General features: G+C 36.6%; 1 protein-coding gene across 1 annotated transcript in view; it reads right to left on the bottom strand.

Annotated features, from left to right (window-relative positions):
- Positions 1-17,213, bottom strand: part of GFRAL (GDNF family receptor alpha like) — a 59,215-nt gene that overhangs the window by 24,099 nt on the left and 17,903 nt on the right. The window contains 3 exon segments of the mRNA XM_060111459.1: positions 9,533-9,783; positions 15,006-15,336; positions 16,241-16,297. Coding sequence (XP_059967442.1) covers positions 9,533-9,783; positions 15,006-15,336; positions 16,241-16,297 — 639 coding nt within the window.

Below are 17,213 nucleotides of genomic sequence, written 5' to 3'. Positions count from 1 at the left end.
AAATATGACACCTTAGAACTTCTGGAAATTAGTCTGTTTCCCACATCATCTGTGTGACATCATAATGGCTATGGAAAAATTATTGATTTGTGTGATTTTCCAAATCCCTCAAAGTCTATAGTAAGAGTTTATATTTGCTGAATTTTACTTTGTTACAGATATTTCTTTACATGAATTAACTGATATAATCTTTGCACTAACATTCTGGGTTAGCATTGATTTTCCATTTCACAGACAAGAAATTGAGGCCAAAAGTGAGTAACTTGTTCACAGTTACTTATCCTGTAAATGATGGAGAAATTATCCAAACCAGCATGCTGGTGCCATATTGCCTCTCTAAGACTAGGCTCTAGAATAAGGTCTATTAACACTTCCAAACATGACATCTGACTATTAGAGGCATTGTTGTTGATCATGGTTTTTAACCAAAAAATCAAGGCTGGGGCCAAGGAAGAAGGGAGGTGAAAAAAGCTCTGTGTGTATTTTAGGTTTGAAAGTTAATAAAGGTTTAATGCACTGATTTACCTCTGAGGCCCAGAGCCAAAGAAATATCCAGAATTCTAAGTAGCATAAAAGCCTAGAGTTACAGAGTTTACCATGGGTCTGATTTTTTTACATTGGGTGGTAACTTAAGTCATTCTAAAGAAATGGTTTATTTGTTTTTATTATTCTTTATGTTGCTAACTTATAACACACATGCTGTTCTCTAAAGAGTTCTAAAGAGTTTGCAAATAATGAAAAACAGGTTCCTAAAGGAATAATTTTTAAGGGGAAAAACATACATTTATAAGTGAGTGTCTACGAATTGGATGTACTACAAATTCACCATGGAGCCACTTTAATCCTGAAAATACAAAATACTGGACAATTTAGAGGCTATGTTATAAATATGAATACAGAGTAGAGAAATTATGTTGAATGTTCCTTGGAAAACCAAGAGATTTTTTAGCACCTGGACTGAATTTGAAGGAAACTGGACTTGAATTAGAGTTTTGTGTAGGAACCAAGAAAAAGTCAGTGGTTTTGGCTAGATGAAGTGATTTATTTAAAGCCAAAACTTAACATAAAGCTCCTGGAATACCAACCTATACGAATTGGCTATAAGAGAAGGTGGTGTGAGTGTGTGTGTGTGTGTGTGTGTGTGTGTGTTGTGTGTCTGTGTGCATATGTGTGAGCATATGAGGGGGAAAGAGAGAGAGAGAGAGAGAGAGAGGGAGAGATTTTTGCAATGGAAATGTCTTTCACAATTCACTTCACTCACTGTTTTATTTATAGTCTATAACCTTACTTTCTCAAACAGCCAGTGACCAGATGATAATAAAAATTAAAACAAGAATTGAAAAAAAGTGAATTTGAGCCTCTATTAATCCACTTTGCACAGTCTTTAAATTATTTTCCTGAAAATAAGTGTAAAATGATATGCAGTTTAGGAAAAATATACAAAACTATGTGTTAAGCACTTCTATACCTAAGTGGGTGTGTTTAAAGGACCTTCTATAAGAATGCTCATTAATGGAATGTTACTTTTAGATCAAGACCTTCACTGGAAATAGACAGATGAAATATTGTAAGGCAAGATAAAACAGTGAAATAAATAATCTATCCATTGAACAGAGACAAATATGTAAGACAGTCTTACTGGCAATGTTGATATCTAAGACGCAACCTCAATAGACAGATGGGTGAGAAGTGTGGCTACAGGAAGAAATAAAGTTGTAGAAATACTTACTAATCTGAGGGCTCTTTTTCCAAGTTTCTCAAAAGGCTATACCCATGTTTAGGAGTTTTTATATGAATATTTCACAAAAGCCAGGTAGTTTTGTAAATCTATTGGAGACTGTCTTTTCTCATCCTTGTTGCTAACGGACAGGGCTACCTGTATCCTAGAGTTCATTAAGGGGATAACACACATTTAAGAGCAAAAATGTGTTAGAACCAATTGCCTATTTCAGTGTTGACACCACACAAGAATCAACTGTAAAACAGTTTCCCACTATTCAGACTTTTTGAAAGTAGAACTGTGAAGAGGAAAAGTATTGGAAAATATAAGGACCCTGAAATGTTTTTATTAAAGTGGGCAGTAGCAGCCCAGTCTTATTAATTCCTGATTCTTTTGCTCAAATATTTGAATTGAAAATTCCAGCTTAAGTGGAAACAGAAATGAGTGAGGCTCTTAATAGGAAAGCTATATTATGAAGAGAGGTCTAATAAGGAGGGAAAGAACAATGGTATTCAGAAGGCAGTGCTGCCATAGAGATAGAGTTGATTCGTTGATTCATTCATCCATCCATCCATCCATCCATCCATCCACTCAATGTTTACTGAGTAACTAATGTGTGCCAACTGTGTTTCTAGGCACTGGGGTGAAGCAGGGCAACTTAAGAGCTGTATGGTATTAGTCTTGCCTTTCTGTGCACAGGAGTTTCTCATTCCATGAGAGTTGTGAGCTAAAAGAGGTTCTGGGTTCTCTGGCCAGTGCCTGGGTTTTTCCCACATGTGGAGTAGAGCAGTTGTTCCCAAACTTGGTTGAAAATCAGAAACACCTGGGTGATTTTTTTTTTAATACAGATTTCTGAGATCTACCTCAGGCCTACTGAATTAGAATAATTGAGGTTAGGATCAAATATCTATATTTTAAACAAAACCTTTAGATATTTATGAAGGATGAACAGGTTTGAGGGACAAGAATTCCATATCCATCTTCTCAGTACTTTGCGGTTGTCTTTGTGATCATCAGGCTCTTCATGAATAATGAAAAGATTGTTCCTAACAGAGTTGGGGAACCAGCTGTCTTTAGTGAAACATTAATATAGAAACTCCTAAACATGGGTATAGCCTTTGTTAAACATCAGAAAAAGAAACCCAATAGTCCAGTCCTGAATCCAGGGCCAAAAAACAATGGTATCTAAAGTCAGGGTGATTAAAATGTATAGAATATCTGCTATGTAACAGTCAGTTTATACACGTAATCTCATTCAAGCTGTCTGGATGCATATGGCGTCTCTGGCAAGCCCTAATAGAGGTACAACACAGACCCCTTGAATTCTAGAGCAAAGCTCCACCCTCTGTAGGAGAAGCCCATTTGCCATTTAAAATATAGCTCCTAACATGCTGCTGGGTATTAAGAAATTCATTAAGTCATTGGTTCCCAGAAAGGTGAGTACAGGATATCATTGCTAACTAAATGGACAGCTGTCACACCACAGACCCACCTAGATGTGGCCTGAGAGACCAGTGGTGAGGGGACGTCCTCTCCAAGGGAGAGCATGAGCAGTGCTCTTGATTGCCCACTTTGCAGAGACAGACATGGATAGAAGTTAAGACTGGTGGGCAGTGGTAGATTGCTTGATCAGAGAGATGGAAGGAGTATCTTTGAAAGACTGTAGACAAGGGAATGAGGGGAAGAGGCGTATGGAAGGTCCTGTGGTAGTAGCACAAAGTGGGCAGATCGGATAGTATGCACCATGGAGTAGGCCCTCAACAACCAGGTCAACTGGTGACCTGCCCAGAGGAGGCCAACCACGCCCTCTTCAGCCACGCAATGCCTGTGCACTGAGCATGTGGTGGCAAGGATGGCAGTCATGCGTGGCCCCACAGCCTGGACTCCCTCTCCCTCAGGCTGGCCTATCAAAGTTCTGCCAGTGCTAAATCCCAAACAGCCCAGCAACAGCAGAGACCTGTATGGAGCCCACAGTTTGGCAGGTGGGTGGCAGCCTGATGATACCATAACCCTTCCACCCTGAAGAAGGCAGCGATGCATTCCTGCTGGAATTTATACCTATTCTGGGTATGGATTTGCCTTTGCTCCTTACCATCAAATACTTCCTCCAATGCCTAGTCCATCTTTGTGTAGATACAACCTGACAGTGCTTCCCCTTGGATCTGGCCCTGGACACCTCCTTCTTCCCTCCTCAGTGCTTTTCTGTCCCTGCAGCATGAGATGGACATTAGGCTCCACTCAGCATTTATGTATGTACAATACACAATTTCCAGGGAATCAAGGTTCATGGGGCCACCCCTGAGAAATGGGACACAGAATCCAAAGGATGTCTTTCCTGTCCTTCTGCCATGAAGACAGTTCTGAGATGCATATCTCAAAGCACCTTGGAAGGTCCCAAAAGGAACAGGAACACTTGAAAGAGCTGGAGTGATAGTGTGAGTTGATTCCTCTTGACTGCATTGTATGGAGTTTTACAATAAAGATATGAGCTCACGTAGAAACTGGCTGGTTTTCAAGCAGAGATCAGAGAGATTAAAATGAGGACCCTGTGACATAAAAGCTGACTGTCTTAGGTCCCAAATAGTAAGAGATACGACTGAACAAGATTGTCCAGTCATAAGAGTCCCAGTATTTATGAGTTAAACAAATTGACTCAGCTATGCAGCAAAAATCAGATTAAGGGGAATACATTTTCACTCAAGTCCATTGTTTAGATTAGCTTAAATTATTGCATAAGAGAGAGAGGAATGGGGGTGAAGAAGCCAGGCAACAAGGCAGACTTGGGAACTAGTCAAGAAAACACTTTTTTTATTGTGGATACTGGCACATGGAACTGACTGAAAGCAAATATATTAGAAACCTAACACATTTTAAAGAGATTATGTTGCCAAGGAAGCCACCGGTTGGCTTGCAAAGAGTCTGTGACTGCTAAATGTTAAAGCAACTCACGGTCTCTCAAACCTCGTGAGCAGGATATGGACCCTAAGAGAGCTCCTGTTCCCGAAGGAGGGCATCCTCTCCCCCAGCCTACTGCAGATACAGCTGTGGAGGATGGTGGATAAGGAAAAAGCTTCCAGAGGGCAAGATGGGAACATTAAGGGTTGTTCTTCCCAGGTATCTGTCAGAGAGGCTTCAAATGACTACCAGGCAGGATTTCATTACTGGGTGCTATAACTCTCCCTTTTTGCCTTATTTTGAATGGGCGTCTTTATTGATGTTATGCTGTCCCTGTTAATATACCTATAACATGCGTGCGTGTGTGTGTGTGTGTGTGTGTGTGTGTGTGTTATTTGTGTTGGAGGGATGGTAGGGAATAACTGCTCTTTCTAGTTCATGGGCTGCCTGTCCACTTCATGGTGCTACATCATCTGGATTGCACACCACCCAAGATCCAGGTCTTTGAGCTAGTGACTGTCGCTGGATGAACATTTGGGAAACACTGGGTCATCTCCCTTGGGGCAAGGGTAAGTACATTCTCTTTGTAGACAGAAGAGTGAAGTAGACATTGGGTGAATTGTGGCAGAGCCTTACTTGTCAATTAATAACCACAGTTGCCTTTTCTTCTGGTTCAAAATTGTACTACAGTTTCCCACCTTTCTTGCAGACAGCTGTGGCCATGTGGTTGAGTCATGGTCAGCAGGACGTGGGTGTAGGTGATGTGCACGGCTTCCACTACCAAACCATAAAATACTCCTCTGTGACTATGTTGCTTTCTGCATTCTGTCTTACCCTCTTTCCAGCTGAGTGGAGAGGGCTTTGAAGTCCGTCATGAGAAAGAGACACACATTGGGAAGAGGCTGGTCCTCTAAATATAGGCTACTATGCAGCCTTTAAAAAGAATAAAGCCATCATATGTGTACAAACTTGCAAATGGGTCCATCATATATTTTTATATTAAAAAGGGAGCTGTAGATCAGGATGTATAGTTTGATTCCATTAAAAAATATCTGTGCGTGTGTGTAAGGGAGAGGGAGGCACTGCTTGAGTGTGTACAAAATGTATAAGGTACGTATATCTTACAAGCCAAAAAAAAAAAAGTGTTAGAAAGAATGTACACCAATCTTGTAAATGTTGGCTCTCTCTAGAGAATGAGATTGGGGGAAGAATTTAACTTATTTTTGTTCCTATATTTTTTTAATTTTGTTTAAGCTTGTATCCCAATTATAATGTTTTCTGTTCCCTATAAGATTTAATTGAAATAGGTAGTCTCCTTTTATGTATTTATTCTTTTTAAAAAAAATTCTTCAAAAAGAAACTGAGCCTTCAGGGGCAGAATGGGTTTATTTCCAAACCTCTTTAAGAGATTTGTCTACAGTTGGCATAAAAAGACAATTGTGCACTAGGAGAAAAGAGAATATTCCTGTCAGCATGTGGTACACACACATCTATAGATTGAATTTTTCAGTGTAGCAGGGAAAGGCAACAGCAATCTCTTAATTCTTTCCATTTCTGTGGTCCTCTCTGTCTTAACCAAGTTTTTTCTCTTCCATTACTCTCATGCCTCTCTCGGCTCTAACTGTCAACAATTTACTCTGGGCTGCAGGATGCCAGAGAGAAGTGAGTCTGTGGATGCAGAGGTGTACAGGTGAGTGCAAGTTGGTGGCCAAATATCCAGCACCTTCAGGATGCTCAGTGCCCAAATGTGGTCCTTCAGACTGGAACCAAGACACACTCTTCAACATGTTTTCAAAGCTCAGATCTGAGACAAGAATGAAGAGGTTCTGCCTGAGAGGGCTGTGGAGCATCCTGAACCAACACGAGCTTGTTGTCCTCATGGTGTTACAGGCAGGAGAACAGTGTGGGCTGCAGTCAACCACCCAGGGCTGGGATCCTGCATCCACTGCATCCTGGACATGGAAGCCAAGTGATCCAGCTCACCTCTCAGCTGCCTTTATCTCCCGTGTGAAACTGCAGAAATAGTATTGTCCAGCTCATGGAATGATTAAGGTTAGATGAGGAACGTGACCCCAGATAAGCACTCATTCTAGCAACTCTCTCATTTTTTATAATTATTATAAGACTCTGACTTGGATACATCAAGGTAGATGACCTCCAGATTTGTTTCAAGCAAGTGTTCTTCAAACTTCCGAGAGCAGCACATTACTGAGTCATGAAGTCAATTTAGTAGGTAGTCAGCATTGAAAAAATATAATGCAATCAAATAATAATTTTTAAAAAACCGAAGACACAGCACGTAAAAATCTAATGTCGAATGCATTGCTTACTGTGGTCTGAGGTCAAGTGAGTTTGAAAAACAATGACTTGAAGCCAGACAAAAGTGACGAATGGAAAATTTTCTCCAACTGTCCTCTCTGTTCTATTCAGTTCTGCCCCTTTCAGGTAAAATGAGCAGAAGGTGAAGGGCTTTGGAAACCAGCTGTAATGAGAGCTGTTTTTTTTTTTTTTTTTTTTTTTGAGAGGTTGATAAAATGTTCTAATATTTTTTTAATTTTTATTTTATATTGGAGTATAGTTGATTAACAATGATGTGCTAGATACAGGTGTATTTTGATAAAGTGTGAGCATGCTGGGCTGATGTGAAAAGTCAGAGGCAGTGGTTAGAGTTCATTCAAAACTCTCCATGTGCTACCACTTCCCAAGTATATGGGGCAGGGGATGAGGGTTTGTTAGAACTAGCCAGGCTAAGGATTTAATTTGTGTTTTTGTCTGAAACTTTTCCTATTAATTCAAGTACTCAGAACCCTGACAGAAGGCCTTTAAGGTTCCTTTAATTCTATAAGTGCATCACTTAAAATTCCTACTTTTAGTAAGTAATGTTTGAGGAGAAAACCTCATCATGTTTAGTCTTCCGAAGTGAGTGAAGAAAAGTGAAATCATTTTGAATTTTTATTTTTCTAAAACATTATAGAGTATGTCAATGTTTATGGATTTTTGTGTCCATTTCTACTGTTCCTTCATGAATATATATATGTATTTTTGCTCTATACAGGTAGTCAAATACAATGAAAGCAAAACATAAGAATTATTAAAAACACATGGGAGAAAACCCAGTTTGGAAGTAGAATTAGGTTGCTCGCACTGGCATTCTTAGGGAATTTATGCCCAAGGAATTGGTTACCACTAACTTGTAGAAACTACATTTTTTTTTTCCGGACACCATTTAATATGGAAAAACCACTTATAAATAATCATGATAGTGTAATTGTATATATTGTTGTTGGTTTAAGTTACTTTATTTGGTATTTCCTTTTGTAATATTATGAGCCATTCATTATAAATACCTTTAGTTCCAACAGAATTAGCCACTAAGTATTAATCAGAGAGGAAGATTATTTAGAAAATATGGCTCAACATATATCATGCGATTTTCCTCTTTTTATCATGATTTCAATTGAAATATGTCTGTAGTGCTAATTATAGAAATTCCACAGAGAGCTCTGTTGGGATCAAACCATACAGTCTGAGTCATATGTTTATTACCTAATACATAACAAATCACAATTTGATCATCTTGGCTAATGTGTATCACTTTAGTATCTTTAAAGAAAAATAGAACAAAATTTAAAAAATGTGTATATCTGTTTATAGTTAGATAGATATATATAAGATATATACAGATCTATATCTGTCAAAATTTATATAAATATAAAGATTTTTTTGCAATGAAATGGTAAATGTCTATTATTCCTTCCTGGAAATGGTGCTTGTGGTTTGGTGGTTACACATAGGGGCTTAGGAGCCTGGGATGTTTTGGGACTCACATAGTTGTATGGATTAACCTTGAAGGTAGATGATGGAGAGGTCTTGAATTAGTGTGTGATCACATCGTCAGGCTTTTTCCTAGAAGACTTATAGCCAAATCCCTCTCAACCATTTGTTCCCTTTGAGACTGTAGACAAATTATTTAAATTCCTAAATCTGTTTTCTTATCCCTAAAATACTGTACATATAACTTTAGAAAATGTGTTTTCCATTCCCTCATACAGGTAGATCAGCAGACATATTAAAGACCAAGGGGAGATAACTAAATCCAGGGGTAAATACATTTTACTTAGGTTGGGACAGCCATATAGTAGATTATTAACTGCCCCCTGATGAATCCAGCTTTGGATATACACATCTTTCTCACTGTGACTATGAGATTGGCCATGTGACTTGTTTTGTCCAGTGGGACACTTGCAAACATAGCAGAAGCTTGAAAAGTACTTGTTCACTGGGGATTAGCTGCTAGGGATGCTGCCATCACCATGAAAGATCCAGGGTCTACTGCTGCAGAGGTCATGTGGAAGAGAACCACGCCATCCCAGCCAACAGTCCTTGCTAAACAACACCTGAACAGACTGGCCTCAGTCTCACCACCAGATGATTGTACCTTCATGAGAGACCCCAAACAAGACCATCAGAAGAACCACCCAACTGAGCCAAGCCCAGTGAGAATTGTGAATAAATAAACAATTATTTCAAGCCACCAAGATTTGGGTTGGTTTGTTACTTGCAATAGATACCTGTTACACTCAGTTATCTGGTATGATAAACCTTTTATGCTGTTGATATTGAAGTCAATGTGACACCTAGGAGTGATCATTCACATAAATTAACAACATGTATCACTTGCAGATAAAAGAGTAAATTAGCAAATATGCAAAGCATAATCAGAAAATAAATTTTAAGATTAAAAATATAGAGTTGACTTTGTGACCAAATTTTCTGTGCTGGATTACTACTTTGTGCTGTATAGGCAAAAACAAGAAATATATTAAATGTGTGTGTGTGTATATATATATGTGTATATATATATATATATATATATATATATATATATATATATATATATATAGTTGGGTAACTTACTGAAACATGATTTTCTATGAAGCATATGCTTGAAAATCTTGCACAAGGATTCTTCACTTTGGGTAGTGGTCTTACAGGTGCACTGCACTTGAAGGACTGTCCCAAGGGTACCAATGTAAGCAGCTTTGCAGTCATTACTTCCGGAGCAAGTGAGGTCTTGCTTGCTTAAGGTACTGATACAGGTCTCATCCTCATGGCACTTTCTTATCACACGCTGCCAGCACTTTGACTGGAATGTTCTATAGCGCCTCCTAGAAAGAGTCAATAGATGGAATTAGTCTCTGAATAATATTATTTCACACTAACATGTAGTGTTGCCTCACCTAACAAAAGATTGACATAAAGCAAAATGCCTTCTAGATGCTTCTAAACATAGTTGAAAACTAAGTTTGTACATTCAAACATCCCAACAGAGAGTGTGGAAGAAAACATAGAGAAAACTTGTGAATTATTTTCCTTTTGTGTTGAAAGACAGAGGTTAAGTTTAGGATTCCCTGGATGACTCTTCCTTCACTACTAATTTTATTTCACTGGGAGATGATTTGCAGTAAGAACTCCTTGGGAGATTTTTTAGCAATAATTTCTGAAGCAGAATGTGGTTTTGAGACTAGCATTTGGCCATTGACTCCTACCAAGTGATTTCAGAAAAGTCCCTTGACTTTTCAAGAGAGTTTTCCCACAGGATGGGAGGTACTGTATTCTTTCTCAATATTTCTAGGCAGACTAGTTAGAGTAAACAAAATGCTCTGAGGTTCTCTGGCAGCATGAGCTAATTTAAAGCAAAACATGAGTTTATTTAATGGTCGAGATAATACATTAGAACCATATCCATTCATAACTTTTCTGACTACATATATCATTCTTGCTGTATTAGCTTTGAATAAAATCTGGATAGTGTACAATAATTTCATATTTGGAACTTTCACAGTAAGAAAATATCTACTTAGTGGAACCAAGAATATTAATCTTCCTATTTATTATGTATAATTATTTTTTCCCTGTCTTGAATATGTCATCATCAAACATGCATGAAAACCCTCTGAGTACATGTCATTTGTCCTGCGCTTATTTGCTTTCATGATGTTACTCTGCTTAAATCCATAAATCACATTATTTTCAATAATCTAGTATTTTAAGTCATCTTAAAGGAATCAGCTTTTAAATAGTGGTAAAATTTAATTAATATATTAAAATTTATATTTAATAAAATACTACAGAGTTTTTGAGCATATAATTCTGAATCCAGAAGAACAAATATGTTCCTTTAATGCAATTAAGGGTTTTATATATAAGATGTCATCTAGATGTAAGCATTGGCAGTATTGGTTGTCATCTATGAGGTTGACAGGTGCCATTTAGTCTTTCTTAAATATATGTTTTACAAAGTTTAAGTTGCATGATTTATCTCCTCATAAAAGTTATTTCATTCAAAAAAGTAGTTGTGAAATTTTGCAAAAATGATGAACTGAAGGATATTTAATTAAAAATTAAAATATTATAAAAATACTTTGGAATACTTACTATCTAAATTATTTGAAAAAATTAAATATGGCAAAATATTTTATATTATAGAAATTTTGTTTTATGTTTGAAATGTTTTGCTGTGTACCTGTTTCATTATCCTTATTTTCTCGATATACTGAAATTTCTTTTTCTGGTTTATTACTTGAATCATTAAGTATTTAAAAGAGTAATTTTTAAAATAGAGTTGATTATTTTGTTTTTAGTTTTGCTATAAGTTTATGGTTATATTGTAAAATGTAAGAGAATATGGTCTGTGTAATTTCTACACACAAAATGTATTACATTTGCCTCTGTGACCTAATATATAGTCATACTTTGTGAATATTCCTTGGCACTTAAATATTTCTATTGTGGAGTTTTGCTTTTAAAAAATAGGTTAAATTTCCTGTAAGCAATTACTTTTTTTCAGTACTTTCTGGAGTTCATACATATGGAAAAACAGTGTATTGTAATTTCCTGTAAATTCCTAAACATTTATAATTGGCAAAATATAATCTTACCTCCCAGCGTGTATCTGTATTGGGCAAATGAATTGAAAAAATAGTTCTTTATATCATTTTCTTTGGCTTTTTCAAATAAACAGAGGAGTTTCAAGACCAATCATGAAAAGAGTAAGTGGGTACAGGGACAGAAGTTGTATTTTAAAATCCAATTGCTCTGCTTTGCCCCATGTATAAGTGCTTCTGCAGGAAAGATCCATGATAAAGTCTTAACATTCTCACTGAAGAAGTTGTTTTTCATTTGGAGATTTTTTTTCCATCTGAATTACATTAAGGATTATTTAATATAAATACTGGAAATCTCCCTAAGGCAAAATCTGCTTGAGAAAATGACAGAATTTGTCTTTTCATCTTGACAACTAATATTGTATAATATTTCCATCACCTCTATAAAGTGTTCATTCAGAGACTATTTGCACATGGTGAAAAGAAAAAGACACACAATCCTTACTCCCTGAATTAATATATAAAAAAACAGGAATTACATAAGAAGAGACATGTATCTGTATATTAAAACATTATAAAAATTAAGAAAGTACAGATATTCAAAAGTGGAGGGAAATGAGATGAAGTCTTTTGAGAGCATATCATGTTCCAGACCCTGGACCAAGCACTTTGGAGAGGTTGTGAAACCCAGGAGTTCTTGTGGAGGAAAATCACCAACTCTGTGTCAGTCAGTCTGAGGAGGTGTTGATGCCAAATAAAGTTCCTGCAAGAGTGTGTGTTTCAGAATCCATCACAGGGCTTCTCAAGAATTGTAGCAGCAGATCCCATCATTTGACATTAAAATATGGTATTTGATAGGGAAACTTAGATATATCATCCTGAGAAAATTGAGTACTAATAACTCAAAGATAATGACGTAGACTATCCGGGGCTCTGGCACTGGAATCAGGTAAATCTTGGTACCGTCCATGGAGACATCTGGCATTTTTACAGGGATTACTTTTAAAATAAAGTGTCCTCTGGCTGGGTAAAATGTTATTTGGTTTCACTGTTAGTGAAGATAGATGATAGACAGTAATATTTTATTTGTGATATGAGAAAAATAGTGCAATCAAATGTTTTTACCACATTTAATTGATTATAGGAGATACCATTATTTTATTACAACTAAAATCACTAAAATCACTTGTTGGCAGTTGTTATTGTTTTAATTTAATACTTTTTTTTTTTTTTTTTTGGTCACTGAGCTTAAGATGCATTCCAAACATGTTAGGGATATTAAAATGTACAAAAATTTTGCGTCTTTGAATCAATGAAATATAATTGTACACTGAATAAGGATTTTTGAGATATAAATGAGTTTGAAAAATTTTAATTTCATTGTAAAAATATTTTTATTATTAATTTTATTATTCATTCAAGAGAAATAATTAGTAAAACTTAAAATAACTGATAAACATTTGCAGGAAAAGATCCGCAAATAAAACTTTCTTAAGAACTTTGACATTCTATATAAGTTGAAGCAAAAAAAAAAAAAAAAAGTCAATGCTTTAGCATTTTGCTGAGACCTTTACCCTTTATCTTACAGAATGTGTGTTATAGGGAAGCAGTTCTCTTTTTTTGACAAATGTTTACAAGATCTGCAGCTACTTTGCAAGTTGGAATGACTGACAGTAAAGGTGTGAGGATAGTTAAAAGGCGGAAGGAAAACAGTTCACCAAGAATCAGCCCATTCAGGAAGTGATGTCATTAAATCTCATTTGCCAGTGGTTCAAGCAAGGTGACAAATGTGACAAATCTTGCCCTGAGCTATCACACCTAGCCACTTCTCCACACTAAACGTTTATTTTGACCTTTAAAGAAATTTGCTATATATGGAGTTTTATTCATTTAAATACAATTAAATAAAATAGTCCCTAATAGAAGGTACTGGGCAAACAAATTAATATGAATTTCTTGGGATAATTATTCCAAGAAGAAGCAGAAGCTTCATCCCAATTAATGATGGTTGTTAAATAAATCTCCTTTAATGTGATAATATCAATGTTACAGGTAGTTTTGATTCATCAAGTTTATTCAGTATCTTCTTTCTTTCCTCCATCTTCTGACTCATGTCCAAAGAGGCTCACTTAACTGTGGCTTTCTTACCACACAAAAGATCAATTCACCTTGAATATATAAGGAAATGTGTTAACGAAGACCACAGTGAGGAGAAGAGAAAGCGAAGTTGTTGGTTTCAATTTATGGTTTCCAAGAGGAGTTACCTGCAAAGGTAAAGTCTAGTCTCAACTAGCAGCCAGAGTGGAAATTTTAATAATTGAGCACATCATTTACACCTCTGTTCAAAATCTCCCAGTACCACTCTTCTTTCTCTGAGTAAATCCATTCTCCTATTTCTCTTCCCCTTGTGCACTCTACCCTCCTTGCCTGAGATCATGCCACACACATTTCTTACTCAGCCCTGGCTCGTCCTTTTGTTTGGTATCTCTTCTTCCCGATATTTACTGAGACAAGCTCATTTTCTCACTTATTCGACTCTGGTAAAATGTCTCTACTGGGGCCACCCCATTGTATTGCAATTCTTTCACTCTTTTTGCCCATTCACATTTCCCCTTAGTGTGTGTGTGTGTGTGTGTGTGTGCTCCACAGGGCAGGCATTTTTGTATCTTGTACCCTGATGCCTAAAATAATAGTAAGTGCCTGGTAATTATTATTATTATTATTATTATTATTTTGTGATACACGGGCCTCTCACCGTTGTGACCCTTCCCATTGCGGAGCACAGGCTCTGGACGTGCAGACCCAACAGCCATGGCTCATGGGCTTAGCCGCTCCAGGGCATGTGGGATCTTCCTGGACTGGAGCACAAACCCGTGTCCCCTGCATCAGCAGGCAGACTCTTAATCACTGCACCACCAGGGAAGCCCCTGGTAATTATTTTTTGAATGAACATATACATGACTAACATCATCACCTCGAGAATTAAGGGTGAGAGGTTGGGAAGAGAAAAAGGGTGCATTCCTGACACCATGGCACACGTGTGTTGGGGAAATCCAAACTCTAGCTCCTTCCTCATTTTCAGCCTAAGACACAAAATATTTATTTTGAAGTTTAAAGAGTCACCTCGTCAAACTTCTATGACATTTAACAGCCTTATATAATCACATGCCCAAAAAACAATAATAAAACTGACATACAAGACAGGTCTGTTAAGCAATTCATGAGTCTCACTTGAATATGAAATTTTAATAATGCTATTTCATGACTACCCAATCCTGACAAACTGAATTGCTTTTATTCCAAAAACATATTCTGCATTTGAATTTTGAAAAGGATACTACACATGTACCATGGATTCAAAACTATGAATTGTCTGGCTTTATTTACATCATGTTGGATAATGGTGGGAACTCTAGCTAATGTAATGAGATCAAGTGTTGGGAATAGACTGTAACAAATAAGGTGCCAAAATCAGAAAGTAAGGTATGCATGTTTTTACTCACCTGCATAATTCATCATTTTGGCAGCTGTGAATTATATCAAGGCAAGTTGGGGCTGGAACTCTGTTCACTGCACATGGCTTGCTGTGAAGAGCTTCTCTGGACTGCTGACAAGGTACGTCAGAAGGAGCACAGTCACAAAAAGCCAACATCTGGGCAGTGTTAAAAGGCATATTTTGATAGAATAACTGGATGGCTGTTTGGCAGTGATTCACATCACACAAGTTTCCATTTGCTGAGCAAGCTTTCAGGTAAAGGGCCAACTGTGTGTTACAGAGCACATCCGCCACACACTCCTCCACCACTTCCAAACAGGACCTGATCCCTCTGATTCCTAAAAGCAATGATATGCCCAGGTCGTGGAAAAGTAAACAAAAAGCTGTACATACAGAATCTGCAAAACACTGTGAGAAGTCCATGAGCAAAATACAATGATGTACCCATATGTTATTTTTGGCAAACTTTCCTTTTTTTTCCCCTTAGAGTTAGTATGAACTTACTGGGACCTGAATAGTGGACTATTTGCATCATCTTTCATCTACACTGGCTATGTATTGTGATCCAGAAGTGATGGGAAATGTGTAGGGCCAAAACTGAGCTGCAGAAAAAAATTCTTGAGTCAAAGTTTCTCAAATGTAAACAGTAAATCTTCAGAAATTGCATTTCAGCTATATAGCTAATGGTGCATTCAGTGGCTCGAATCAAAATGTTCTTGTTCTGTTGCACTTTTTATTTGGGGGGGAAAACCTTGACTAAAGGCTGTAGTTATTCCAACATATAAAAATGTTCACATTCTGGAAAACACAGGTATGTGTGAATGCCCCGCCCCCAACACATCCATATACACAAAAAGACCTCAATTTAATTTATGTGATCAAAATATCTATGACATTTAATGAAGACCTAGTCTTTGGTCTTAATTGTAAAATATTCTTCAGCATAACTATGAATAAATGATGGATGGGCAAAACATATGTCTTGTCACATGAGTGGAAGAAATGCAATGATTTTGTTGGCTTTTTTTTTTGTTTTTTAAAAATTATATTTATTTATTTATTTAAAATTTTACTGGAGTATAGTTGATTTGATTTTGTTGCATTTCGTAGTATTAGAATGATAAAATTATCCACACAATTTATTTTGTAATGGCATATCTTTAAGAAGCCTAGTAACTACATTTTAAATTATATTGTCCAGTATTTACAATGCAGATCAAAATAACAATTTATAAACATTACCATGATAAGAAAGAGTAGTTAGATTCCTCTTGAATTTATTATCCTCTTTCATATTATCTAGAAGGAAAACAAAGAGACTATTTTATTAGTGAACAATGTTCTAAATTTAATAGGAGCATGTGGACTACCTTTATGAGTGAATAATCAAGCAAAAGTACATATAAGCTCATGTACCCCTTATTTAACCCTTGATACACAAAATTAGTGAGGTACAGATGAAGAAAAATAAACCCCTGAAATATCATTCAAGTCAGTTAAACAGCCCTGCTCTGAGTATCCAGTTACTGGAAGATTTAAACAAATGCTAATGACTAGGCCATGTGCTCAGAAGTAAACAAAGAGTCTGTCTGGAGAGAAAGAACAGAAGGAATATTGTCTGAACCAAAAAACTCTTCCCAGTAAGGTCTTAAGTAGATTGAAAAGCAATTTAAAGACTATTTCCACCTCTATCTTAGCCTCCCAGAGTTTTTAGGAATTGTAAGTACAGAATTGAAGACTCTCATTGATGGAAGTGAACTTGGTGACCATCTACTGCTAAAACATTTCATTCCAGAAGCATTGGTTGAGAGAGCTGAATCCTAACCACTAGATCACCAAAGGGGAGGGAGAGGGATGGAGCGGGAGTTTGTGGTTGGTAGATGTAAACTGTTACATTTAGAATAGATAAGCAACAAGGTCCTACTGTATAGTACAGGGAACAATATTCAGTATCCTCTGATAAACCATATTGGGAAAGAATATTTTTTAAAAAGAATGTATATATGTGTATAACTGAATCACTTTGTTGTACAGCAGAGATTGACTATACTTCAATTAAAATAATGACATTTAAAAATCTCATTTAATTGTTCTTTCTTTCAAAGTTCAACTTTATAAAAAAAAAAAAAGAAAGGAAAAGAAGCACTGGTTGAGTCCCTACTATATACCAGGTGCCATATTGAAGACAAATCGGCAGTCCCTATTGTCAAACCTA

Source organism: Mesoplodon densirostris, chromosome 10 (assembly GCF_025265405.1).
Source record: "Mesoplodon densirostris isolate mMesDen1 chromosome 10, mMesDen1 primary haplotype, whole genome shotgun sequence".
Taxonomy (NCBI): domain Eukaryota; kingdom Metazoa; phylum Chordata; class Mammalia; order Artiodactyla; family Ziphiidae; genus Mesoplodon; species Mesoplodon densirostris.
This window is presented reverse-complemented; position numbering and strand designations above follow the sequence as displayed.